We start from the raw sequence: 27031 nt of genomic DNA on the forward strand, positions 1-27031 counted from the left end.
TGGGAGGTTGTCCTGTCAAACAGCAGGAGACTGTCCTGTCAGGCAGCAGGAGACTGTGTCAAAAAGTGTCAAATAGCCAAATTCAACAAAATGTAATAGGTCGGTTCGGACAGTGACCCAGAACCGGGATCGAACCTGGGACCTCGGCGCCGTGAGGCAGCAGTGCTATCCACTGCGCCATTGTGCTGCCCTTTCAGCATTGACCATTGCTAAGTCAGAAAGTTAGTTAATTTGGATTAAAGCTCTCACCATACCAATCCATCAAGGATTCCCAGATCAGGTATTGTATGGTTCAGATGCCGTGTGAAACTTCCTCTACACTGGGCCCATCTTAGATTCCAACATCAGGTATGTAACCGATTAGATACAGAATAAAGCTAACTCTACACTGTTGCATCAAACAGTCCCTGGGCAGGTACAGCACAGGTTAGATATAGAGTAAAGCTCCCTCTACATCGCTCCATCAAACACTCCCAGGACAGGTACAGCACGGGATTAGATACAGAGTAAAGCTCCCTCTACACTGTCCCCATCAAACACTCCCAGGACAGGCACAGCACGGGGTTAGATACAGAGTAAAGCTCCCTCTACACTGTCCCCATCAAACACTCCCAGGACAGGTACAGCACGGGGTTAGATATATGTAAAGCTCCCTCTACACTGTCCCAATCAAACACTCCCAGGACAGGTACAGTACGGGGTTAGATACAGAGTAAAGCTCCCTCTACACTGTCCCCATCAAACACTCCCAGGACAGGTACAGCACGGGGTTAGATATATGTAAAGCTCACCCTACACTGTCCCCATCAAACACTCCCAGGACAGGTACAGCAAGGGGTTAGATATATGTGTGGTAGGTTATATTAGGGGTATTGCGGTACCTAGGTGGGATGTACCTTATACTGTAGTATGAGTGGTAGAACCTGCCTGCTGGTTCCGCCCAGCAGGCGGAGCATAAGAATCTGTGTTTCATCCACAGCAGTCATTCTGTACCTGAGCTGCTGGGGTAACTACTTGTTCATTAAAGCCTTCAATTGGACTACAATCTCGCTTCAGTAGTGATTGATCGTGCATCAATAAGTAAAGCTCATTCTACACTGTCCTGACAACACATTTTAGTCAGCACCTCAGAAAAATTCTGCCCACCCGTGCACTATTTTATCATTTCCATAAACCAGTTATCCTATGGCTTTCCTGAGTCGAATTGTCAATGTAACAGTTTTGTGCCCAATTCATTTTAATAGATGCAAAATCAGCAGGAAAATCAGCATCGAGAGATCAGCAGAAATAGAACATTTTATCCTCTAGGGTTCTCCATTTCAAGAGAAGAACATTCAAAGGTGGCAGGAATTGAGGAAAGTGTCCGGAGGAAAGCAGTGGAGGTTGGTGTTCATTTGATGACAGTGCTACAGACGGTGCTCTGCTTACAGGCAAACCACAAAGAACACATCCATCTATTTGACTCTGCTCCAAGCCACAAACTCACTGTGACTACAACCTCCTAAACATCACGCAGGTGAGTCTTGCTCCTTAAAACGGACAACTCCACCAAATGATTTTTTTAAATTATAAATTTAGAGTACCCAATTACTTTTTTCCAATTAAGGGCAATTTACCATGGCAAATCCACCGAACCTGCACATCTTTGGGTTGTGGGGGTGAGACCCACGCAGACACGGGGAGAATGTACAAACTCCACATGGACAGCACGGTAGCATTGTGGATAGCACAATTGCTTCACAGCTCCAGGGTCCCAGGTTCGATTCCGGCTTGGGTCACTGTCTGTGCGGAGTCTGCGCATCCTCCCCGTGTGTGGGTTTCCTCCGGGTGCTCCGGTTTCCTCCCACAGTCCAAAGATGTGCAGGTTAGGTGGATTGGCCATGATAAACTGCACTTAGTGTCCAAAATTCCCCTAGGTGTTGGGTGGGGCTACTGGGTTATGGGGATTGGGTGGAGGTGTTGATCTTGGGTAGGGTGATCTTTCCAAGAGCCGGTGCAGACTCGATGGGCCGAATGGCCTCCTTCTGCACTGTAAATTCTATGATAATCTATGACAGTGACCCGGGGCCGGGGTCAACTCCACCAAAAGATGCACAACATGGAAGTTTTAAAAAATCCGCTTTAAATTACAACACTCACTCTTTAAAATCGCTCCAAATCATTTGGTTGAGTTTAGACTTGCAAGTATTATAAGGGGGTAAAAAAATGATTCCCAAAATTCTGCGCCCCCAGCTAGCTGATTTACCATCACAGAAAACATTTCACCCCCTCTCATGTGGTGGCCAACACTTCAAGCGTACGTCCCATCCAACTGTGGTTCTGCAGCTCAACCCAGATTCTAATTCAAGATAGCAGATCTTTTGATACTGAAAATAGCTCCTCTCTTCATCTCGGCAGCTCTAGGGAAATATTCTCACTTCAAGATGTTCAAAGTACAACCCTGGAACCACAAAATCAATCAGTACACACTATAGGGAACAGTATCCGTTTAGTAATGCACCTGGTAGAATTGGGACAGTGTGTGCTTTTAGTGGGGTGGGGAAGAGTTTCCAAGGCTATCGCAGAGTTATGTTGCAATGGTGTTATTAAAAAATAACTTTCATCATTAAAGCTTTGTAGGAATAACTGCAGAGGGCAAAGTGTCAATCATCACAAACAGATAAAGGACCAAACAGGAAAAAAAAAAGAGCTGTTGAGATAGAAGCACTTAATCAGGACACGGATCAGTTAAATGGGCCACTCTGGTAGAACAGGAAACACTGAGGAACACAACAGGAATAAAAAAGATTACTGGAAACTGTGGGAATGGGACTGAATGTGAAGGAAACAAAGGAGTGAACGAGGCTAGAATTCAGATCACTAAAAGACAAACTGAAAGCCCCTAATATGGAAGAGGTGAGATAAATCCTGCCTTCCATCAAGAAACACTTTGGAGGCAATCAGGGAGAGTGTCCACGCAGTATCAATAGGACCATTCCGCATCAGACAAAGACCTTTCTGCAACTTAGCAAAGGATAGACTACCACATAACCAACGTTGTCCAGTTGAGACGTAGAGAAACCTTTCTGAATGTTAGCTTGGGTTAAGGGCCAAGACCTGTTGTGTAGGTCACTGATCTTGACAAGCGGGAGGGGAAATAAGGGAGGAGTGGCTTACAGCAAACCTGAGGCAGTGGGCCAAGTCTGAATTTACCACAGCATTCTCCCCCCCCCCACCCCCCCCCCCCACCCCCCCCCCCCACCGCCACTAACACTGACCTTTTGGACTCTTTGCCAGCAGATCAACAATCAACACTCCTCTCCCTTTTTCCAGGCAATGCACCTTTTTCCATTCTCTTGGCTCTGCGCATTATAAATCCTCATTCTCCACCATTCTTCATTGGGGGAGGCAGTGACCTATGTCACTGGACCCGTACTCCAGAGGGGGGGGGGGCCGCAGTAGTTAGCACCTGGGTTCGATTCCAGCCCCGGGTCACTGTCTGTGTGGAGTTTGCACATTCTCCCCGTGTCTGCGTGGGTCTCACCCCCACAACCCAATGGCAGGTGGATTGGCCACGCTAAATTGCCCCTTAATTGGAAAAAAATAATTGGGCACTTTAAATTTATCTTTTAAAAGTCTAATGATGACTATGAAGCCATTGTCAATTGTCATAAAAACCCATCTGGTTCACCTAATGTCCTTTAGGGAAGGAAATCTTCCATCCCTAGCTGGTCTGGCCTACATGTGACTCCAGATTCACAGCAATGTGGTTGACTCTTAACTGCCCTCAAGGTCAATTAGAGATGAGCAATAAATGCTGGCACAGCCAACAATGCCCATGCCCCTGAGCTCGGCACTAAGCAACTCCTTATCCTTGGTGAATTTGACTTCCATTTCGACTCACCTTCCCCTCTCCCCCGCCCTCATGTCTTCCTTACCCTCCCTCTCTTATCCTCCCTTTACATCTCCTGTCTTCCATAACCCTCCCTCTCCATATAAATTGTTTCCCGTCTTCATTGCCTTACATTGCCTCTCATGCCACAACCTGCCAATCACTTCCTTGTATCTATCACTACCCATCTTCCAATCCCTCCCTGTCTGGGTTTATCCATGGAACAACCTCTCCTTGAAGTCACTCACTTTCAAACTTTCGGCTGACTTGCGTCACAATGGCTGTTAACTTGCTCAATTCTGCAGCCTCATCTCCAACTTTCATACCCATGCCCTCAGTAAATCCCTTATATTCACCCACTTGGTTGTTCTCCTGTTATCTAAGAGGTACAGACTTGAATATGTGCACTGCAGTTTAACCATTCACTGCCACACTGGCTGGACTATATTAAGCACAGTCACGCCCTGTTCTCCTCTTCAAGAACCACTCACTGCTCCAGGATTAGTCCAGAATGCAAAAATAACCAACAGATTCTCTTCCCCTACTTACTTCTTAAACTCGATCTTCTCTCTTCCACCCTTATCTCCATCAACAATTCTGAGGAGCTCTTGAACCTCTTTGCCACTAAGATTGAGATCATTCGGGTGGCACGGTGGTGCAGTTGTTAGCATTGCTGTCTCACGGAACCAAGGACCCGGGTTCGATCCCGGCTCGGGTCACTGCCCATGTGGAGTTTGCACATTCTCCCAGTGTCTGCGTGGGCCCCCGCAACCCAAAGGTGTGCCGGGTAGGTGGATTGGCTATGCTAAATTGCTCCTTAATTGGAAAAAATTAATTGGACACGCTAATTTTTTAAAAAATACTGACACGGGCTGCCTCCTGCATTAACACCCTATACTCTGCTAAGCTTAGAGCAGCATTTAACAGCGGCAAATGGCGTCTCACCCAGCAGCTGGAGAGCTGGCGAGAGCCCCCTCAATGTATCTCTTAGGGAAGGCCTACTGAAGTAAGTGCTACTCAAGCACTTAAAGGACAGCGGCGGACATTCCCAGGGATCAAGGTCCCTGGGGGCAGAAGACCCCCATTGGCAAGAGCTGTCAGCAATTTAAGGTCAGTACCATTTATTGATTACTTAAAGGTCTGGAGGAGCAGGACACTGCCTCTATGTACTGTCGTCAAGGAACTTCATGATTCCTGCAGCTACCTGTACAGTCTGACCATTACATTGGGCAACATTTTTCAGGTGTGACATGGCATCCTTATGCCCCACAATGACAGGTGGAATGGAGATAAACTGTTCGCCAGACTGTTTAAGGACAAACGTGCCCCTTTAACCACTTCTGAAGCACGCATTGCCATTTGCACCCACAAATCAAGGGGCCAGCATCAGGTCCCTAACTGCAACTTTGGTTTGCTTTGAGACTCACGGTACTGGCAGCCTCAGGGAAATCCAACCCACACCATTGCCGAAGCAAAGGTCAGTGTTTAATATCATCATCCTGATCACTGCTGTCCCAATCCTAAAATCCTTGACACCCAACGTCCTGGTTCCTTTCTCTCTGCCCCTCATCCTTTTGGCCCCTGTCTTCCAACAGCAATCCCCAGCCTTCCCCAACCTCCATCCGCCTGCCTCAGTGTTTGAGTGGAGGGTCTAACACTGGGGCAGGGGATGCTCAAAGGTGGCCACTTCTGAATGGAACCCCATGAATGGTCTGAGTAACCTGTTGTTGGGTCATTCGGACCCTCCTCTCGCCACAGACGCTGCCGGACCTGCTGAGCTTTCCCAGCATTTTCTGTCTTATTGCAGAGTTCCAGCATTTTGCTTTCATCAGCTATTTAAATCTGGATCCAGCGACTCAGTGACTCCTACCCCAGCTGCCCCTCAATAACTACACCAAGCTAATGGTGACACTCATTCCCCCTCCCAGTGCCCACACTGATAGTCTCTGAGCGGGGGAGGGGGCGGGGCTACTATGGGGGCGGGGCAGCTCCGAGGGCGGGGCTACTCCGGGGGCGGGGTCTATCTGGGGGCGGGACTGCTCTAGGGGCGGGGCCTATCCGGGGGCGGGGCCTATCTAGGGGCGGGGTCTATCTGAGGGCGGAGGCTATACGGGGCTGGGTCTATCTGGGGGCTGGGTTGGGGGCGGGGCTGCTACAGGGGCGGGGCCTATCTAGAGGCGGGGCTGCTCTGGGGGCGGGGTCCATCTGGGTGCTGGGGACTATCTGGCGGCGGGACATCTCTGGGGGGCGGGTTCTATCCGGGGGTGTGGTCTATCCGGGGGCTGGTTCTTTCTGGGTGTGGGGGTCTATCCGGGGGCGGGGACCTATCGGGGGGCGGGGTCTATCCGGGGGCGGGGGCCTATCTGGGGACGGGGCCTATCTGGGGGCGGGGTCTATCTGGGGGCGGGGCAGCTCTGGGGGCTGGGTCTATCTGGGGGCGGGGCTGCTCTAGGGGCGGGGCCTATCTAGAGGCGGGGCTGCTCTAGGGATGGGGTCTATCTGGGGGCGGGGTCTATCCGGGGGTGTGGTCTATCTGGGTGCGGGGGCCTATCTGGGGGCGGGACATTTATGGGGGCGGGTTCTATCCGGGGGTGTGGTCTATCCGGGGGCGGGTTCTTTCTGGGTGTGGGGGCCTATCCGGGGGCGGGGGCCTATGTGGGGGCGGGGTCTATGTGGGGGCGGGACATCGGGGGCGGGGTTTATCCGGGGGGCGGGGCTCCGCTCCGGGCTGGGGCTCAGTCAGTGTGTGGCCGGCAGGGCGAGCGGAGTGGCCGCTGTCACCGGAATGGCTTCGGAAGAATTGGCCGTGAAGCTGCAGCGGCGGCTGGACATCGGGGACGAGCAGCCCGGCTCGGAGCCCGAGTCCGGCTCAGGGTGTGAGCAGGGGGCCGAGGAGAAGTCGGTGACCGCGGCGGCGGACAATGAGCTCTCGGCCAAGCTGCTCCGCCGCGGGGAGATCAATGAGGGCTCGAACGAGCCGCAGCAGCCCAGCCTCCGGGTCTTTAACCCGCACACCGAGTTCAAGGAGTTCTCCCGCAAGCAGCTCCGAGACATGGAGGGCATGTTCCGGCGGTGAGTGAGCCGGGAAGGGAGCGGCTGATCGGGAGTGGCAATGCCGGGGAGGGACCCGCCGACCTGGGGGGAGAGACCCCCCGAGCGGGTGATACCCCCCTCGGCCCGGGGATACCCCCATCCGAGCCGGGGATACCCCCCTCCGAACCGGGGATACCCCCCCTCCGAGCCGGGGATACCCCCCCCCTCCGAGCCGGGGATACCCCCCCCTCCGAGCCGGGGATACCCCCCCCTCCGAGCCGGGGATACCCCCCCCCCCTCCGAGCCGGGGATACCCCCCCCTCCGAGCCGGGGATACCCCCCCCCGAGCCGTGGATACCCCCCCCCCCCGAGCCGTGGATACCCCCCCCCCCCGAGCCGTGGATACCCCCCCCCCCGAGCCGTGGATACCCCCCCCCCCGAGCCGTGGATACCCCCCCCCGAGCCGTGGATACCCCCCCCCGAGCCGTGGATACCCCCCCCGAGCCGTGGATACCCCCCCCCCGAGCCGTGGATACCCCCCCCCCCCCGAGCCGTGGATACCCCCCCCCCCCGAGCCGTGGATACCCCCCCCCCCCCGAGCCGTGGATACCCCCCCCCCCGAGCCGTGGATACCCCCCCCCCCCGAGCCGTGGATACCCCCCCCCCCGAGCCGTGGATACCCCCCCCCCCCCCCCGAGCCGTGGATACCCCCCCCCCCCCGAGCCGTGGATACCCCCCCCCCCCCCCGAGCCGTGGATACCCCCCCTCCGAGCCGAGGATACCCCCCCTCCCACCGCTCTCCCCCCGACCCGGGATTCCCTCATCCATTAATATTGATACATTGAACAACCGTCTGTAATTCTAGCAGGACCCCCCCCCCCCGGAAAATATTGACCACCCATTATAAGTACCCCCCAGTGATCTCGGGTTTCTGGTGTATTCCCTGCGGCACCCCACTCTCAGGAATACCCCCTCATAAAGATTAGCCCTTTCTGGAAGCTCCAGTGTTAACTTCATGAATGGAGCAGTGCGGTGTACCTGACACTATCATTCACAAATCCATTTATTAGCGTTCATTCACAGGAACCAGCAGTTAGTAAGTCAGCCCCTACTGCACAAGGAGCTGGCACAGATCACAATCTCAGGACCTCCAGGATCCTTCTCCTGGACACAAGGCGGTTTGAGGATCTGTGAAAACTGTTCTTTAACCTGTGCACTTGGTGAGTTTAGTGACCTCTGCAGGGCCCTCCTGCTCAACAGGTCTCCCTCATGTAATTAGCAGCAAAGGAGGCATTACCGTGCATTCAATGTGCTCTCCTATTCTTCAGAGAAGAACACTTGATTTGTAGTGGGGCTGCCCTACACCTGCAACACGGAAGCACACAGCCCAAATTGTAGTCAGTGTTTACTGGAAACTTTAATTTACCTGTGGGAGGCATTGATTCGCCCAATTTATCCCCATTGTGACCAGCGGACTGTGAGCCAGATTTAAGTGTGGTTCTCGATGGTGCTGTTTCCAACCTGGGCATTGCCCAGAGGGAATATTTTGCATTCTGTTACGCAAGAGGGAAGCAATACAGTTCTGTTGCTGGACCTGTATATAACAGAGGTCATGAAAGAGTGTACTCCAGGCAGCCGCCTTGGTCTAGACTCCTACTTGGATGGCACAGTGGTTAGCACTGCTGCCTCACTGCGCCAGTGACCCCTGTTTGATTCTGGCCTTGGGTCCCTGTCTGTGCGGAGTTTGGGTTTTCTCCCCGAGTCCGTGTGGGTTTCCTCCGGGTGCTCCGGTTTCCTCCCACAGTCCAAAGATGTGCAGGTTAGGTGGATTGGCCATGCTAAATTGCCCCTTAGGGTCCAAAAGGTTAGTTGGGTTGCAGAGGAGTGGGTCTAGGCAGGGTGTTGTTTCGGAGGGTCGGTGCAGACTCGCTGGGCTGAATGGCCTCCTTCTGTACTGAATCACAGGAATTCTATGATTCTGATCCAGGAGGTGTGGGTTAAAGTTGAGTGAATAAAGTTGAGTCTTAAATCCCCAATGTACTGAGACAGCAAACCAAGACTTCTGTCGTCTTCTGGATGTTAAGGATAAAAGGAAATCGGATAGACACTTGAGGGAGATTTGCTTGCTGAACTGTGGGAATAAAACAGGGGAAATGGGACTGACTGGATTGCTCTACAGAAATCCAGCATAGATTTGATGGACTGAATGGCCTCCTTCTTGTCCAAATGAATCTCAACCCTGGCACCATTTGATGGTGAACGGAGGTTGGTGGGGGGGTCTTGCTTTGCCTTGTGGTCTGGGCAATATCCAATGATTGGTCAGTGCAGGGATAGGATGAGGACCATTCACTGGATAACGTGATGCCTCCCTTCTGTGTTGGGTCTGATGTACGTGTCACATTATAAAGGGCGCTGTTCAGTAATCAGATTAAACCTGGATGGAAGAAGCAGCTTTTGAACTTCTGCAAATTGTTTGAAGTGCGTATTAAAATTTACATTTTGCTCAAGTACAGACGCAACTTTAAAGAGAGGAAGATTTCCCCTGGCTGTGACAAAATTATTACTTCGCAGCTTGAGTTAAGGCAGCTGGCCAGTTAATTTAATGCTCTTCAAAGTCATCCTCTTCCATCTCCCAATTAACCGTGGAAGTTAGTCCCAGGTTTGTGTAGCTGGGCTGACGATTGAGAGGGTTCTGCATTTTTCCTGATGTGTCTGGGTTTCTCTGCAACAAGGCAGAGAGCGACTTTAGACCTGTTGCTGGAGGGACACAGGCATCAACCTGTTCCTGTTTAGCCCTTCCATCCGTCATACCTGCTACAGCTTCAAACGGCTGCTAGATGTGCTACATGATCAGCAGAATCCCCACACCTTTCATGCTCCGTCGGCTGGTATTAATACGAGTCGGGTGGTTTAAAACAGTTTGCAGTCCGAACTTGTTTTGAGGTTCAGATTTCATGTAAGGTTTAACCTTGGCAATCATTTCAGAACAAGTCGAGGATTTGCGGGAGGAAGGCTCTGAAAGGGGCGGGTGGGGGGGGGGGGGGGGTTCCCTGACTTGGGTGGGTGCAGGATACGGAGAGAGGTCAGCACATCAGGGTACAGAGTGGCAACTGCGCGACAGCTCCTAGCACGGGCAGAGAGGGTGGTGTACATAGAGCAGGCATGCCATTTGCAAATGAGCACAAAGCGCTCCATTTTGGCCCAGTGTATGCTACTGTCGCATGGTTGCTGGGTCTGCGTTGAATTTGTGAATTATTCCAATCTTTGTGCTAGAAGTCCAGTCAATATTGATGAAGATTTGAGTGTCTTCTGTTTGTGTTGCGGGAGGGGGAGGTCATGAATAAAGCGGTGTAAAGGTCACAATGGTAAAAACTGAGTATGTTTGACAAACTCCCCAGCACTTTATAGTTGTGGTGTTCACTATATTAAACATGTCTGTAAATTTTAGAGAGTTTTATAGTCAACTTCAGACTTGGAGGAAGGAAATTAGTTGATTTCCACTCCTGGTTGCACTCCAGTGATTTTTAAAAAAAATTTCTTTTTTAAAATAAATTTAGATTATCCAATTATTTTTTCCAATTAAGGGGGCAATTTAGCGTGGCCAATCCACCTACTCTGCACATTTTTGGGGTTGTGAGGGCGAAACCCACGCAGACACGGGGAGAACGTGCAAACTCCACACGGACAGTGACCCAGAGCCGGGATCGAACCTGGGACCTCAGCGCCGTGAGGCAGCAGTGCTAACCACTGTGACACCATGCTGCCCTACACTCCAGTGATTTCAATGGAAAAAGTGTGCACGCACGTGTGTAGCGGGGTGGGGGGTGGGGGTGTAGATATGTGCACAAGCCCATGTGTAGGAGGGTGAGCGGGTGTAGGAGGGTGAGCGGGTGTTGGAAGGTACATGTGTGCATGTGTCGGAGTGTGTGTGTACACAGGTGTGGGGTGATGCGAACATGTTTGTGAGGGGGGGCATGATTGCACATAGATGTGAGGAGGTGTACATGTGTGCATGTCTGGGGGTATGTGTGTGTGCCTGGGAGGTACATGTGTGCACGTGCGGGGTGATGCGTGTGTGCAGTTGCACACATGCACAATTGCATACATGTGCCCACGGTGCATATGTGTGTGTGTTTGTGTACTTCTGCATTCTACATGTTGACATTGGATGGAATCTATGGATCAGTTAGATTCAGCACAGTCAGGAGAGGATAGGAGCTTGCTGTACCCAGCACATGATCAGGTCTTATACATAATTACATATTATAGCACAGATTGAATCATTCAGGCTCCACTTCATTCATGTATGTATCCTTTCTCGCTCATCTGCTTCTCTCTTTTCCGTGATATGTACACCTATCCCTCAGTAATTTCTTCCAGAAAGTGCGTTTTGGACATGCATTCAGTGGGTGCCTTGAGGTTACAAGCACAGCATTTGGATAGAGAGCAGACCAAGTTGTGACTCAAACCGAGACTCTGTCTCGACCTGTCTTTCTACAGCTCCGCATTGCTGCCTGTATGGACACGCAGTTGGGAATATTTAATGATTGTGGCAGATTCGACCCTGGCTTTTGAAAGAGAGTGGGATTGTTATCTGAAGAGAGGGAATTTGCAAGGTTATGGGGAAAGGGTGGGGTAGTGGGACTAGCTGAGCAGCTCTTCCAGAGGGCCAGCATGGGTGTGACGGGCAGAATGGCCGCCTCTCCCCTCCCCGCTGTGCCATAACCATTCCAGGATGCCATCACCTGCGCTGTAATACTGCCCGGCCCACAATGCGCACCAGCACACAGCTGCTAAGAGTTGAATACATTCAGCAGCCTATGTGAGATTATTGTGGAACTTGAACTCCAAAACTCCCACTTCCTGGGCCAAGCCAAATCTTGGGGAAATGGGCTTGGGTCAAGTGAGTATTTGCACTCTGATTGAATCGCCCCCTCCCCTGGGTGACACAGGACACACAAGTGAGCCAACATCTCGAGCCTGATACTGCCTGCTTCATGTGTGACTCAGTGCGAGGCAGTAACAGTATACGGAACTCTTGCACAGTCTCCTATGTGTGTGGTCTTAGGGAGGGTTTTCTTCCCATGTTTAACTCTCTTTCAACATTCTTTTATTTAAAAAAAGTATTTCCTTTTTTTGTGTTCTGTTTTCTACCCATTTCTTTGCAACTGTTGATTGGGTTATGGGTGGCACAGTGGTTAGCATTGCTGCATCACAGCTCCAGCTCAATTTTGTCTTCGGGTGACTGTGTAGAGTTTGCACTTTCCCCCATGTCTGTGTGGGTTTCCTTTGGGCGCTGCAGTTTCTTCCACAATCCAAACATATGCAGGTTAGGTGGACTGGCCAGGCTAAATTGTCCCCTGTGTCCAAAGATGTGCAGGTTAGATGGGGGTTACGTGGAGGGTGGGGGGGGGGGGGTGGGGGGGGGGGGGGGGGGGATTGGGCCTTGGGCCTTGGTAGGGTGGCTCCTTTGTAGGGACGGTGCAGACTCCATGGGCTGATTGACCTTCTGCACGAAGGGATTCAATGGATCCCAGGAATGTTCTGCAGTTCATCGTCCACGTTTGGAGTTCTGAACAGTGAAATATTTGACTGCAGAGGTCATCACCGAGTTTGTTGCTGTCGTCTTCCAGTGTCCCACTTTTCAGCAAAGATCACTGGGGTGAGGAAGCACCGTCCCTCCCAACCTCTGCACAAAAACCGGAATCCAGCCTGGACCTGTTGGTGCTGCTTGAGAATGTAGCTGTAATGGGAGCTGTTAGTTTCAATCCCGCTCTCAGTCTCCCTGGTGCGGCCGATTGTACGGTTTCAGCTCTTCCAGTGGGATAGGGAAAGAGCTGCGAGCTTTTTGGTAAAGTGCAGCATGGCGATTGCAGGAGTGACCCTGCCAAGCTGGAGTATACCCAGTCGAAGCTGGCACATACCGGGGATCAAAGGTGGGCCTGGCAGCATTGTGGCACTGTTACACTGCTGGAGAGTGCATCGACCAATTGAGCTACTGGTTTGAGCAGAGGAGCGTTTTCCACAGTGAGCTGGGAGTTGGGAAGGGTAGTGGCTTGGATCTCAAATCAGTCGTGCTGCTTTCCACAATCGGTACCAGTCCATGAATGTTTACATGTTGACACATGCATTGGCTTCCCAAACCTTGAATTCCTTTCTCCAGAGAGCTCCCTGAGCTGGTGCTGTGAAAGGAACATGTGTCGGGACCGGGTTAACTGTTTGCAAATGAGCTGTTTGATTGTTGGGTGTAGTCGTAATTTCAAATCACCTTTGAGCTCTTTGGGAGTGTCGATCTACAGTAATTGTATGGAATCGACAGCAAGGGCCATTTGGTCCATCCTCGACCCATCCTACTTTAACTAACCTCACCATGCAGACACGGGGAGAGCGTGCAAACTCCACGCAGTCACCCAAGGCCGGAATCAAACCCGGGCCCCTACTGCTGTGAGGCAGCAGTGCTGACCACTGTGCATTGTGCCGCCCAAGCAGGAGCCTAGACCAGTGTTCTTCAAACTTTTTTTCCGGGGACCCATTTTTACCAACCGGCAAACCTTTGCGACCCAACCCGGCCGACCTGAGCGACCCACCATTTTCTCTTATCTTGTTTGCTGCTGATAAAAATGGAGGAAATGGTTTTGGGTCCCTTTGGCCCTCGTACACGCTCCTCCAATGGAACCTGTTGGATGAAGGTGAAGCCTTCAGGTATCAGAGAGTATGGAGTCTCCATCTGTCCAAAGTTCTGAATTTTTTCCCCCTAATGTTTTATCCAAAAAAAAAACCCCCGAACTTGTAAAATAAATAAAAAATTAAATGAATAAAACCCCCCCGAACTTGTAAAAAAAAATGAATAAAATAAATGAAAATAAAATTAAATGAATAAAATTAATGAATAAACCCCCCCCCCCCGAACTTGTAAAATAACAATGAATAAAATAAATGAAAAAATAAAAATTAAATAAATAAAATAAATGAATAAAAACCCCTTGAACTTGTAAAACAAAAAGCTGCGACCATTAAAAAAAATAGAGGCCGAACTGCGCAATGCAGCTGAATTTTTTTTACATGTTCGCGGCCATTTTAAAGGCCGCTTGCAGCTGGCGTTATTAAGGTCGGCTGCTGCGCGGGGATTTGCGCGATCGGGAGCGCCGCGAACGACGGCCCCGCGACCCTCCCGACACCCACCCGCGCGTTGCACCCCCGAGTTTGAAGAACACTGGCCTAGACCAAGGTGGCTTCCTGTAGGACACTCATGACCTCTGTTATGTGTGCTTCTATTCTTTTGTCCCTTATAGTTACCCAACTTCCCCTTGAATGCATCAATGCCATTTACCTCATCTACTTCCTGTGGTGATGAGATCCACGTTCTCGCAACTCTGTGTGAAGACGTTTCTCCTGTTGGATTTATTAACTTTTTCTTATGGCTCTGTTTTTGTACATGCCCTCCCCCACCCACCCCCCCCGGTGGAAATATCTTCTCTGCATTTACCAAATCAAACTCCTTCATAATTACATCAGCTCATCTCCTGGTCTTCTCGTTCTTAGAAAAGGGGACTTCAGACTGCACAACCTTTCCTGACAAGTTATGTACTTTCTGTTCTGCTTGTGAATCTCTTTTGGCCTTTTGCATTCTAATCTGGAGACCAGATCTCCAAGTGTGGGGGAAAAAGCTGTGATCTAAGCAAAAATAGATTTTTTTCTAAACACTACTTAAAAACGCACAGGTTGGCCCTCGGTGTCACAATGTCCCACGTTTCGATGAAATGCACCCTTGGCTACTGAGAGAAGTAAGGGTTGAAATTGTGGTGACTCTGGCCTCAGTCTTCAGAACTTATTATAGATATAGAGGAGGGGATGTTGGAGGAGTATTACAAACGTTACACCCCCATTTTAAAGAAAAGGTTGTTGGGTCGGTGGGGGCGGAGCCAGCAAACACAGTCAGCCCAATGTCCATGCAGCTGAGGAAAACCTACAAGAGGTGAATTAGAAAGCAGCGGGGTAATAAATGAACAGTCACACCGAGTTGTGAAAGGCTGGTTGTGTTTGAAACCATGACTTGAGTTAGCTGATGAACAGAGAGGGTTTCCGAGAATTGTGCAGTTGCCGAGGTGTTTATGGGCCTTCAGACGGTGTTTGATAAAACACCACTTGGCAAAACCAAACCCATCAGATTAAAGGGACAGTTGCTGGAATTCTCCGGCTGTTGCCATTCGCTTTTCCTGCCGCAGCGCACACCCCCACCAGCGGGTTTCCCGGCAGCGTGGGGTGGCTACAATGGGAACACCCGTTGACGAGCGGCGGGAGTATTAAATCCGCCGCCAAGATTCACGTGGCTGGGAAATGCAGCCTCGTGTCTTTGCAGCTTGGAAGTTCTCCATGTGGCAGCAAGCAGTGGACATTGGTCAATGGCTGTTTCTCCAATCCCATTCCCTACTGGGTTTGGGAATGATGATAATAGGTATTAGATTATCTCCTGTGTACTTGAGTTTCCACACTGGCTGTGCTCCGCTGACAGGATGATCCTCGTTCACCTCATTTACATTTTTATTCATGCAAATTAAATTTGAATTGGCTGAGAGATGTACCTGGATATGTGGGCAGCTTCGCTACCTCTGGGCTAAGGTTTAACTCCATAATGAAACCAAACAGAATAAACCCACCCCTGCCATCAACAGGTCTCTCTTTATTTAATTCTTTCACAGGGTCTGTGTTTCGCTGGGCGCAATCCGTACAGTGCAGAAGCAGGCCATTCGGCCCATTGAGTCTGCACCGACCCTCTGAAAGAGCACCCTACCTAGGCCCAATCCCCCCCCCCCCCCCCCCCCCCCCCCCAATCCCTGTAACCCCATCTAAAGGACAACGTTAGCATTGCCAATCCACCTAACCTCCTCATCTTTGGACTGTGGAAGCACCCGGAGGAAATCCAGGTGGACACAGGAAAACGTGCAAACTCCACACAAGACAGTCGCCCAAGGTCGGAATCGAACCCTGGGGCCATGGCACTGTGAGGCACCACTATGCCACCGTGACGCCCCAAGATCAGCATTTATTGCCCATCCTTAATCGCCCTTGAGAAGGTGGTGGTGAGCCGCCTGCTTGAACCGCTGCAGTCCATGTGGGGTAGGTGCACCCACCATGCTGTTAGGGAGGGAGCCCCAGGATTTTTATATGTCCTTGAGAAACGTGTCTGCGTGGGTCTCACCCCCACAACCCAAAAATGTGCAGGGTAGGTGGATTGGCCGTGCTAATTTGCCCCTTAATTGGGAAAAAAAAAAAGAATTGGGTACGCAAAATGTATTTTTAAAAATATGTACTTGAGTAGTTAGGCATCATGTAAGTTCATGGGAACAGAATCCTTGAAAACTGACTCCACACGGTTGCTTCATTTGAGATGTTCTGTCATGAACTTGGCGAGTTGCTGAGTTGCTCCTGTGTAATCTAGCCCGGTGAAGTCAACACATTCCAATTCCTCCCCCCACCCCAGTGCCAGAATGTGTGGCTCATGATAGACACCGTACCGTGAGTGCAGTTTGCTACCTCAGCCACGTGGCTATGTCTGCAGGCTGTTCCACCACAAGGGCATCACAGCAGAACCTAATCCTCAGCCAGTGCTTTGCCCTCTTCATTCTCTGGTCTTGCCTGTCTTCTGTCGCTCTTTATCTTTCTTTCTCTGTTCTCCGTTCACCTGTTTTTCTCTCTCTCTCTCTCCCTCTCTCACATTAATAAGACGTAGGAGCAAAAGTATGCCATTTGGCACATTGAGTCTGCTCTACCACTCAATGAGACCATGGCTGATCTGATGTGATAATCCTCATCTCCACTTTCCTGCCTTATCCCCATAACTGTTGGTTCCCTTACCAATTAAACATCAGTCTCTATCAGCCTTGAACGTACTTAACAACCTTGCCTCTACAGCTCTCTGTGATAAATAATGCTACAGCTTTGCTACCATCTGAGACAAGAACAGACTTAAACGGGTGACCCCATACCCTGAGATTATGCTCGCTGGTCCTAGACTCTCCCACAAGGGGAAACAGCCTCTCATCGTTGACCCTGTCAAGCCCCCTGAGAATCCTATATATCTCAATACGGTCACCTCTCATTCTAAACTCCAATGAGTACAGGCCCAATCTATTCAACCCCTCCTCATAAGAAAATCCCTCCATATCCGGGATCAACCGAGTGAACCTTCTCTTGAAATAAAGGGCAACATTCCATTTGCCTTCCCAATTACCTGCTGAACATGCATGCTCGCTTTTTATGATTTATGCACACGGACCCACAATTCCCTCTGTACTGCAGCATTCTGGTTGTTACATCGATAGTTTTCCATTCCTCTGGGTCTTTTCCAGACTTTAAGGTCTCTTGGAAGATTACTACAGTGCACCCACTATCTCTGTAGCTACTTCCTTTAATATTGTGGGATGCAACACGCCTGCTCCAGGGGACCAATCGGTCTTTAGTCTCATTAATTTCTCGGGTGCTTCTTCTCCAGTGATTGCTGTTGCATTTATTTCCTAATCCCCCCCCCCCCCCCCCGCCTTCTGCACCATGATTATTTAGTAAGTTTGGAATGTCTTCAGTGTCGTCCACTGTGAAGACTGGCGCAAAGTATTTACTTAACTCCCGTGTCATTTCCTAGTTTCATAGAATTTACAGTGCAGAAGGAGGCCATTCGGCCCATCGAGTCTGCACCGGCTCTTGGAAAGAGCACCCTACCCAAGGCCAACACCTCCACCCTATCCCATAACCCAGTAACCCCACCCAACACTAAGGGCAATTTTGGACACTAAGGCCAATTTATCATGGCCAATCCACCTAACCTGCACATCTTTGGACTGTGGGAGGAAACCGGAGCACCCGGAGAAAACCCACGCAGACACGGGGAGGATGTGCAGACCTCCGCACAGACAGTGACCCAAGCCGGAATCGAACCTGGGACCCTGGAGCTGTGAAGCAATTGTGTTATCCACAATGCTACCGTGCTGCCCTAATTATTATTTCCCATTATTATTTCCTCAGTCTCATTCTCTAAGGAGTCAATGTTCACTTTGGCCTCTCGCTTCCTTTTTTATATATTTAAAGAATCTCTTGCTGTCCATTTTTGTATTATTTGCCAGTTTACCTCATAGTTTACCTTTTCCCTCTTAATTATTTTTTTGGTCATCTTATGTTGGTTTTCAAAACTTCCCAATCCTCTGGTTTACCACTAATCTTTGCCACATTGTATGTTTTTTCTTTCAGTTTAATACTATCCTTCACTTTTCTTGGTTAACCATGGTTGACCTATTCCTTTCCTGGAATCCTTCTTCCTCACTGGGATATATTTTGTTGTGAGCCATGAATTATGTTCATAAATGTCTGCCATTGCTAATCAACTGTCTTTTCTGTTAAACTTCTTTCTCTTTCCACTCTAGCCAGCTCTGCCCTCATTCCTAGATTTAATAAAGTTGTTTCTGACCCAAGCTTCTCTCACTCAAACTGAAGGCTAAATTCTACCATGTTATGGTCACTATTTACTTTTTTAAAATTTTGAGTACCCAATTCTTTTTTTTTACAATTAAGGGGCAATTTAGCGTGGCCAATCTACCAACCATGCACATCTTTGGGTTGCGGGGGTGGGACCCACGCAGACACGGGGAGAATGTGCAACCTCTACACGGACAGTGACTTGGGGCCGGGATTGAACCCGGGTCCTCGGCGCCGTGAGGCAGCAGTGCCAACCACTGCATCACTATGCCGCCCATGGTCACTATTTCCTAGGGCATCTTTTACTCTGAGATTGTTTATTAAGCCTACCTTATTACGCATTACCAGGTCCAAGACACCCTGATCACTGATTGGATCCACAACATTTTGTTTCAGGAAGCTGTCCTTGATGTACTCCATGAATTTTTCCTCATGACTACCTCTGCCAATTTGATTTTCCCAATCCATGTAAAGATTAAAGTCACCTATAATTAATGTACTGCCTTTTTTTACATGTCCTCAATATCTCCTGACATATTCTCCATCCCATGGCATAGCTATACATACTCCCACCAGTGTCGTCTTCCCCTTGTTATTTCTTACCTCCACCCATATGGGTTGTTCCAGCAGAAGCTGGATTAGCTCAGTGGGCTACACAGCTACAACTAGGCCAGCAGCGTGGGTTCAATTCCCGTACCAGCCTCCCCGAACAGGCGCTGGAATGTGGCGCCTTTTCAGAGTAACTGCATACTTGTGACAATAAAAGATTATTATTGTTCGTCTTCCGATCCAAGATCATTTCTTGCTATTGTACTTATTTCATCTCGTATTAACAAAGCTACCCCACCACCTTTTCCTTCCTGCCCGTCCTTATGAAAAATCACCTACCCCTGGATATTTAGTTCCCAGCCTTGATCTCCCTGTAACCGCACATTATAGCTTTAGACAGGGAGCTTGATATAGTGTTTAGGGGTTGGGATTTGACGGTGTTCAACAGCGCCACCTGGTAACTCAGGATCAGGTATTGTCTGTATCTCGGCCCTGCCTGTGATTCACTATCACGGGGAATACACAATCCGGATAAAAGACTTAAAAGCCACACACAGCACCTAGAGGCTGTTTAGCACACTGCGCTAAATCACTGGCTTTGAAAGGCTTTGAAAGCAGACCAAGGCAGGCCAGCAGCACGGTTCGATTCCCGTAACAGCCCCCCCGAACAGGCGCCGGAATGTGGCGACTAGGGGCTTTTCACAGTAACTTCATTGAAGCCTACTCGTGACAATAAATGATTTTCATTTCATTTCGTGAGAGCAAGTCACAGTCATGACATAAGTGCTTCGTTGGGGTGGGGCAGGGCTGCTCACAGCAGTCAATCCCTCTTCCGGTGACATTGCTAATTTTAACTCTGCAGATTGAGAGACTGAGCCTGGCCTTGGGTAGTGGGTGGTGTTCACAGCCTGGACTGTTTCCCCCACTTGCTCCCAACCCACCTGCGCCATCTCAGCTTGTCCAATCGGTGGCTGTTCACTGGGAAGTGACCAGCCGCTTAGAGAAGCAAAGATGGGTTAGTTGTGGGGGGGGGGGGTGGGGGGGGGGGGGGGGGTCCATGCTCAGTCAGCACGGTCGGCAGAGGGCTATTGCCTCCAACAGAAAGTCAGTCCCGGCTACAAGTTTCAAGGCACCCTGACCCTCTGAATCTCTCTTCAACTGAAGGCTCAAAAAAAGCTAAGAAATGAGGCTCCAAAGAAAGTATACGGACTCTTAACTCCCCAGCAGAGCCAGTTCCAATGTTAGCCACCGTCCTGGTGACGAGCTGTTCCTTCCACCCTCTTCAAAAACCGCAAAATCGTCCCAAGCCTTTTCACAGCCTCGCAGGAAAAAGGTAGCAGGCATTGAGAGATTGCCGACAATTTCGATCATTGAACTCAATAGCTAGGTATTGTCGATTAGCCATTTAGAAATGGGGGGTGGGTAGTGACTTCCGTACCCCCTCGCCTTCCGTAATGTCAGAATCTGGCACAAGAGCGTCGTACTGACGTCATCGCAGCGTATTTAGCAAGGGGTGGGGGGGGGGAGGGATGTGGCCCACCCAATTTGCGACTGTAAATTCCCACCTCTTGTGTGAGAGCGCAGTGTATGGTGTATACAGTAGCCACGCTCCCCTCCACCGTCTGATGCCCAGGGACCATCAGTCGCAGTTTGTAGCTCATGCACTGACCTACTTGATGTTGACCAGCATCTCAGTGTTTGGCTTTGGAATGAGGCGGTGGGGGGGGGGGGGAAGGGGGGCGGTCGTCATATTTAGCAGGATTGGGGTTGAGGGGGCTCTCCCGCTGATCACTGTCCATGGCATCTGCTGGGCAGTGGGAGGTAAGGAGCCCCTTTCCTGAGCGGAGGGTTGTTAGCACGTGGGGCGCCCGATCAGAAACAGTTGAGGATGATGAATCCAGAATAGTATTTACAAAGGAAAGGTGGGGGGGGGGGGGGATGGAGGGAGGAACTATTTGGCAAATAATTATTTTGAAAGCTGGGGACAAGAGCTAAGGACTGGTTTCAGTTGGCAAACTCTTTCATTAGAGAGCTAGCACAGATGACAGGCTGAATGGCCTCCAATTCTGACATGAGGAGTGGGTCGAGGTTAAATAACCTTCCATAGGAAAATATAATCGTATAATAGTTGCAAACAAACGATAAAGGAGCGGGAGTAGGCCATTCGGCCCCTCGAGCCTGCTGCTCCATTTACTAAGATCATGGCTGATCTGATAGCCACCTCAAATCAGCATCCCCCCACCCCCGATAACCTATCACCTCCTTGCTCACCAAGAACCTATCCACCTCTGCCTTAAAAATATTCAAAGACTCTGCTTTCACAGCTTTTGCAGGAAGAGATTCACAACCCTGGATGGTTGATGATAGCTAGGTTAATTTAAAAGGGTCCCTTCCCTCGTGGATACTTTATCCCAGTCCAAATATATTTGGGTTTTAAAAGGAGCCAATGAAACCAGGCTTTCTGGAGTTAAAGAATGAGTGAGTTTGTTAGTTGCTAAAATGCGAGAAGAATGATAGAAACACTACACACAGATTAGAAATCGGTCCAAAAATTAAAGTTAAAAAAGATATTCAAATCAGTCTTTGACTTGTCCATGAGGAGTAAATGGTGAAATGTTGCTGCCGTTAAGTTGGATGATTCCGATCGTGCTGACTTTGACAGTTGGGCAGTTGGTTTGGAAATTCTTGGTTCTGCGGGTTCACTGAAAGGAGTTATCCTGATTCCTTTTTGACTGTGCCTTTGCTGATTTATGACATGCTTCCAGCAATCAGAGAGAGAATTTTTACCTGAATGTGCAGGGATGCCTCGAGGATGATCTTTGCAGCACAAACACTAGCGCAGTAGAACTAGAACACCAGACCAGCACACACACACACCAGGATTTTAACCATTTTCCCTGCGTATTCATGGAAGAGGAAATGAACAAACATGTCTTTCGCCCAGAATTTGCTTTCTTTCATTTCACATCTTCTCCACAGTCTGGGATATAACTCAACAGCGATGGTTTCCACTGAGATGGTAATTAGCTTCCATTATCTCCACAGGAGATTACAGTTCAATTTGTGTATCGCATTCCTTCCTTTGAAGTACCTCTATTTGAAGTTCCTTGGCAACTTTGTGGCACGACATTGCATGATCTCTTTTGGGACTAAGGATAATCCTCACAGGAACTTTCCGAACAGTCACTGAATTACATTCTCAGAATTTACATTCTCAGCCATCTTTGGCTTGCATGTCCCTTTATATAAAAAACACATGTTTACTTAAAGGTTGAAAATATCCGTAAGTAATTTGGGGCTATGATTTGTTGTCATGACACTTTCCGCAGATGATTAATGAAGTGAGAGTCATTTTCATTACATTACAAAAGGAGAGAGAGAAAAAATAAATATAAAACATTCATTCTCACAGCCTTGGTCAATATTATTGTCAATACTATCTTTTCAGGGGGCAGCACGGTGGCCTAGTGGTTAGCACAACCGCCTCACGGCGCTGAGGTCCCAGGTTCGATCCCGGCTCTGGGTCACTGTCCGTGTGGAGTTTGCACATTCTCCCCGTGTCTGCGTGGGTTTCGCCCCCACAACCCAAAAATGTGCAGAGTAGGTGGATTGGCCACGCTAAATTGCCCCTTAATTGGAAAAAATAAATGGCTAATCTAAATTTATTTTAAAAAAATACTATCTTTTCAGTTTGAACCAAGTCTCCAAGTTGTGGACAGGGCGTCAGCAATCACATTTGATTTCCCAGCAATGTGGGTGATTTTTAGGTGGTGCATTTGGAGAAAGTAACTCCAATGGCTTCCTGTGTCTTAAACCAAAGGTTTAACAGGTGGTGGTCAGTACAGACTGTGGTTAATGAATTATCTTGAAAGAGAAAACTAAATATTCCACCTTACCAGAATCGGGGTGGGGGGGATGAGGAAATAATATGTAGACAATGATAGAGCCCCCCCCCCCCCCCCCCCCCAGCACCACCTTACACTAACTTTTCACGGATTGAATCCATGAATCCACATCTCTCCGAGCCTTCGTAACCCACTCCTCTCCCCTCCCCCAACCTTACTTGATGGATCAGTGTCCTTGTAAGCCAAATGGGAGTGTGAGCAGGCTGTTCAACCGCATGAGGCACTACAGATCCTGTCCTGTCTGATGTAGACGGGCAGGTTCCGTCAACATGGTTGAGGGGGGTCACAGGATGACAATCAGGAGTGCATACCCTGATTGATTACCTGCCCTAACCTGGGGTCCCGGAACAATTTGACGCCTCCGAACAGCGGGAGTCCTGCAGAAAACTGGAGCAGGCCTGGGGCCTCTTGCCCGATCTGATCCTGATCCGGCAAAACAGCGGGGCATCTGGCTCCAGGGTCATTGGGAGTTTTGGGAGTCGGGGTCGGAAAGGTTGACAGCTTCCCTCCTCTCATTGACGGGGCGGGCTTGCAGCGAGCTGGGACAATCCGAGTTTGCCTCCTGGTCACAGGCCTGGTCAGAGCAGAGTAGAGCAGAAAAAGTACGTGAAGTCCAAACTCAAGCCACAAGCTATTTAAAATACATGTCTCTTCTCAACTCGCTTTGTTATTTGTGACAACCCCCGAGGCAGGCTTTGAATCGAGAGTGGGTTTCTGTCGGAAATGGCCTGTCGACGGTGGCTGAGGTGTGTGAAGTCCAGGGAGTGGCCTCCTCGCTTGCTTTAACACGAGGTGACCCTGCATACGGATAGCCCCCAGTGAAACCCCCATCCATTCCCCTCTCAGCATCCGAAACTGAATTGCTCCTCCCACAGAACAAGAGGAAAGAGCTGATAAATCACAATTATCAGGCCGTCCGCTCCCTCACCACAGGAAAGGGAGCAGATCAGTGAGAATAGGAGAGGGTTTGTGTGCGCGAGGATGTGGTGCAACATTTAAAGGCTGCAGCTGCATCCGGGGAGAATGAGTCAGCCGCTCCCCAGCCAAATGTTGGAAGTCCTGAGTTTGAGATGAGGCTGGTTTCTCGCCCCTCTCCCAACCGTCCAGCCTGACCGCACACTTCCCGGCCTATATCCCTGGGTTTTCCATTCCCATTCTTCGCTAAAAGCGTGGCCAGGAAACCCGGCGTTGATCACGTTCCCAGTGCAGAGGAAGGGCAAGTCTGTGTCGGTGGCAAGGGTGGCCCCTATACTCATTTGGGGGGGGTGGGGGGGCTTCCCATCATTCCGACGCCGCTACCCTCCCGACACTTTTGGTGCCAATTCGTTTCACTGAAGGACTGACTCAGGCCTGGGTTCCAGTGATGCCAGCCGTTCACCGGTAACGTGCCCCGTGCCTCCATTTGCCACACAAGCGAGCCTAGAGAATAAACAGCGGCAGTCTATTCGACAGGGGGAGGAGGAGGAGAATCGCAGCCTCGCTCGGTCTACGCCGTAACACGGTGGAGTGAGCAGATCCAGAGATTTCTTGCTGGATTGTTTCCGGTCGCAATTCGGACTCCTGCCCCCCCCCCCCCCCCCCCCCCCCCCCCCCCCGAGACAAAGAATGGCCAAGGTGCCGGAGGACTGGTGGCGGCCGAGGAACCCGTCCCCCACTGAGCTTCAGCACTGTTAGAATAATGGGGGTGGGGGCGGGGGGGGGGGGCAAAGTGATGCTTCCATTAGTGCAATAGCCTGATACCTCTCGGTGGTTGGGTTCCACCAATGAAGAAGGCCCATTTGCATAGGTTACCCAAGGAGAGTGAAAACCCATTTAGTATAAGATGCCCAATGATAACCATGAATACGCCAGCACTGGCTGTCATTCCTGACTGTCACTGCCACCCCACATCCAGCCCTCAGAAGAAATAAAGCCCAGCTTCATGAGGAACTAACATCATTTAATCTCATTGCTGATGAAGGGAAGAGGAACTTTTCACCCAATGGCTTCCTCTTTCCTCTTTTCATCTTGCAACACTTCCACCTCAAGTTTAGCTCCCCAACGCCAAATAGTATTTTTTTAAAAGCTTCATTTTAACTCTTCCCTGGCAGAGCTGCCAGAAACTGTGTGTGAAAAACCTGAGTCAGTGGGCCCCGTGTCCATGGCAACATAGCTGACAGACTGTCTGATCCTGGGGCCCACACTGCAATCCTTACCTGGGCCTCGAACCAACCCATCTACACACACGTGTGCTTGCAACCCAATGGGGGAGGTGACTGACATAGATTACCGACAGTGCAGAAGGAAGCCATTCGGCCCATCATGTCTGCACTGACCCTCTGAAAGAGCATCCCAGCTAGGCCCACTCCCTGGCCCTAGCCATATAACCCCACCTAACCCGCACACCCCTGAAAACTAAGGAGCAATTTTATCATGGCAAATCCACCTACCTGCACGTTTTTGGACTGTGGGAGGAAACCGGAGCACCCGGAGGAGACAACAGGAAGAAAGTGCAAACTCCACACAGACAGTCACCCAAGGCCGGAATTGAACCCAGATCCCTGACGCTGTTGGGCAGCAGTGCTGACCACTGTACCACCTTGGCCATGTCGGGTTTGGCACGGTCACACTCACAGCAAGTGAGATGTGAAAAGTATGGGCCGCAGGCTTCAGAGACAATTGCAAAATTTGCAAGGAGAGTGGCAGGCTGGATTGGGATGAGCAGTGATTCCTCCCACCATCGAGTAGACGTGTCGCCACTTACTCTCTGGGTTAGTATGTGTTGGGACAAGGCACCTGCACGCATTCTGGTGAGAGGTGGAATAGTGAGGGGAAATTGGCATAAGGAACAAAAAATCAGGAGGAATAACTGAGGGAGAGAGGGAAAGGGCAGGGCCCTTTCTGTTGCAGAGGAACCTGATTAGTGCCTTCTGCCTCACCCAGCTCACCTCGCTCTCGCTCTCTGTCTCTCCATGATGGAGATGGTCTGCACCATATTTTGTAATTCAATAACTGACCCCCTTCATGCCCCCATTCTCCCCCCATCCCGTCGGCCATCCCCGTCACAGCTGTTCCCTGAGACTGCTTGTACTCGCCAGATCCTAGCCAAGGGTATGGAGAGAAGTACTTCCTCAATACCCCCTCCCCAGTCTATGGTGCATTGGGGCATCTGATGGATTGAGTGAGTGCATTGGAGTCATGTTGGAGACCATTTGACTATTGATTAATTAATTCTTATCACTGATCATAAGCCTTGCTGCTCAGAAGCTGACGATGCCCTCCACCTATCTGATGAGATGCATTATAAAATTATTATTTTTGGTTCAATTTAGAATGAAGGGGCAATTTAGCGTGGCTAATCCACCTACCCTGCACATCTTTGGGTTGTGGGGGTGAGTCCCACGCAGACACGGGGAGAACGTGCAAACTCCACACGGAGAGTGACCAGCATCCTTGACGCTGTGAGGCAGCAGTGCTAACCACTGTGCAGCCACATTATAAAATTTGTGATGGAACAAGTGTCCCAAAGACCGTTAGTGAGGGAACAGATTACACCACTCACGCTCCATCTGTCTTTCAGTCTCTCCCTCCCTTCCCCCCCTCTCTCCTCTCACACACTCTCTCACACTCTCTCACACTCTCTCTCACACTCTCTCTCACACTCTCTCTCACACTCTCTCTCACAACGCTCCTCACACTCACTCTCCCCTCTCTCTCCCCCTACTCACACCCTCTCACCCTCTCACACTCCTCTCACACTCTCTCACACTCTCTCTCACACTCTCTCTCACACTCTCTCTCAAACACTCTCTCGCACCCTCCCTCGCACCCTCCCTCGCACCCTCCCTCGCACCCTCCCTCGCACCCTCCCTCGCACCCTCCCTCGCACCCTCCCTCGCACCCTCCCTCGCACCCTCCTCGCACCCTCCCTCGCACCCTCCCTCCCTCCCTCGCTCCCTCCCTCTCTCCCTCCCTCGCACCCCCCTCGCACCCTCCCGCGCACCCCCCTCGCACCCTCCCCGCACCCTCCCTCGCTCCCTCCCTCGCTCCCCGCTCCCTCTCCCTCGCTCCCCTCCCTCGCTCCCTCCCTCGCACCTCCCTGCGCACCCTCCCTCGCACCCTCCCTCGCACCCTCCCTCGCACCCCTCGCACCCTCCCTCCCCCTCCCTCGCACCCTCCCTCGCACCCTCCCTCGCACCCTCGCACCCTCCCTCGCACCCTCCCTCGC

The 27031-nt window shown here is 50.5% G+C and overlaps 1 protein-coding gene across 1 annotated transcript in view; it reads left to right on the forward strand.

The window, feature by feature from the left end:
- The first annotated feature begins 6590 nt into the window (after positions 1-6590).
- efhd2 (EF-hand domain family, member D2) overlaps positions 6591-27031 on the forward strand; it is a 33104-nt gene continuing 12663 nt past the window's right edge. The window contains exon 1 of the mRNA XM_038821698.1: positions 6591-6943. Coding sequence (XP_038677626.1) covers positions 6657-6943 — 287 coding nt within the window. The 5' untranslated portion in view covers positions 6591-6656. The remainder of the gene's footprint in view (positions 6944-27031) is intronic.

Source organism: Scyliorhinus canicula, chromosome 16 (assembly GCF_902713615.1).
Source record: "Scyliorhinus canicula chromosome 16, sScyCan1.1, whole genome shotgun sequence".
Lineage (NCBI taxonomy): Eukaryota > Metazoa > Chordata > Chondrichthyes > Carcharhiniformes > Scyliorhinidae > Scyliorhinus > Scyliorhinus canicula.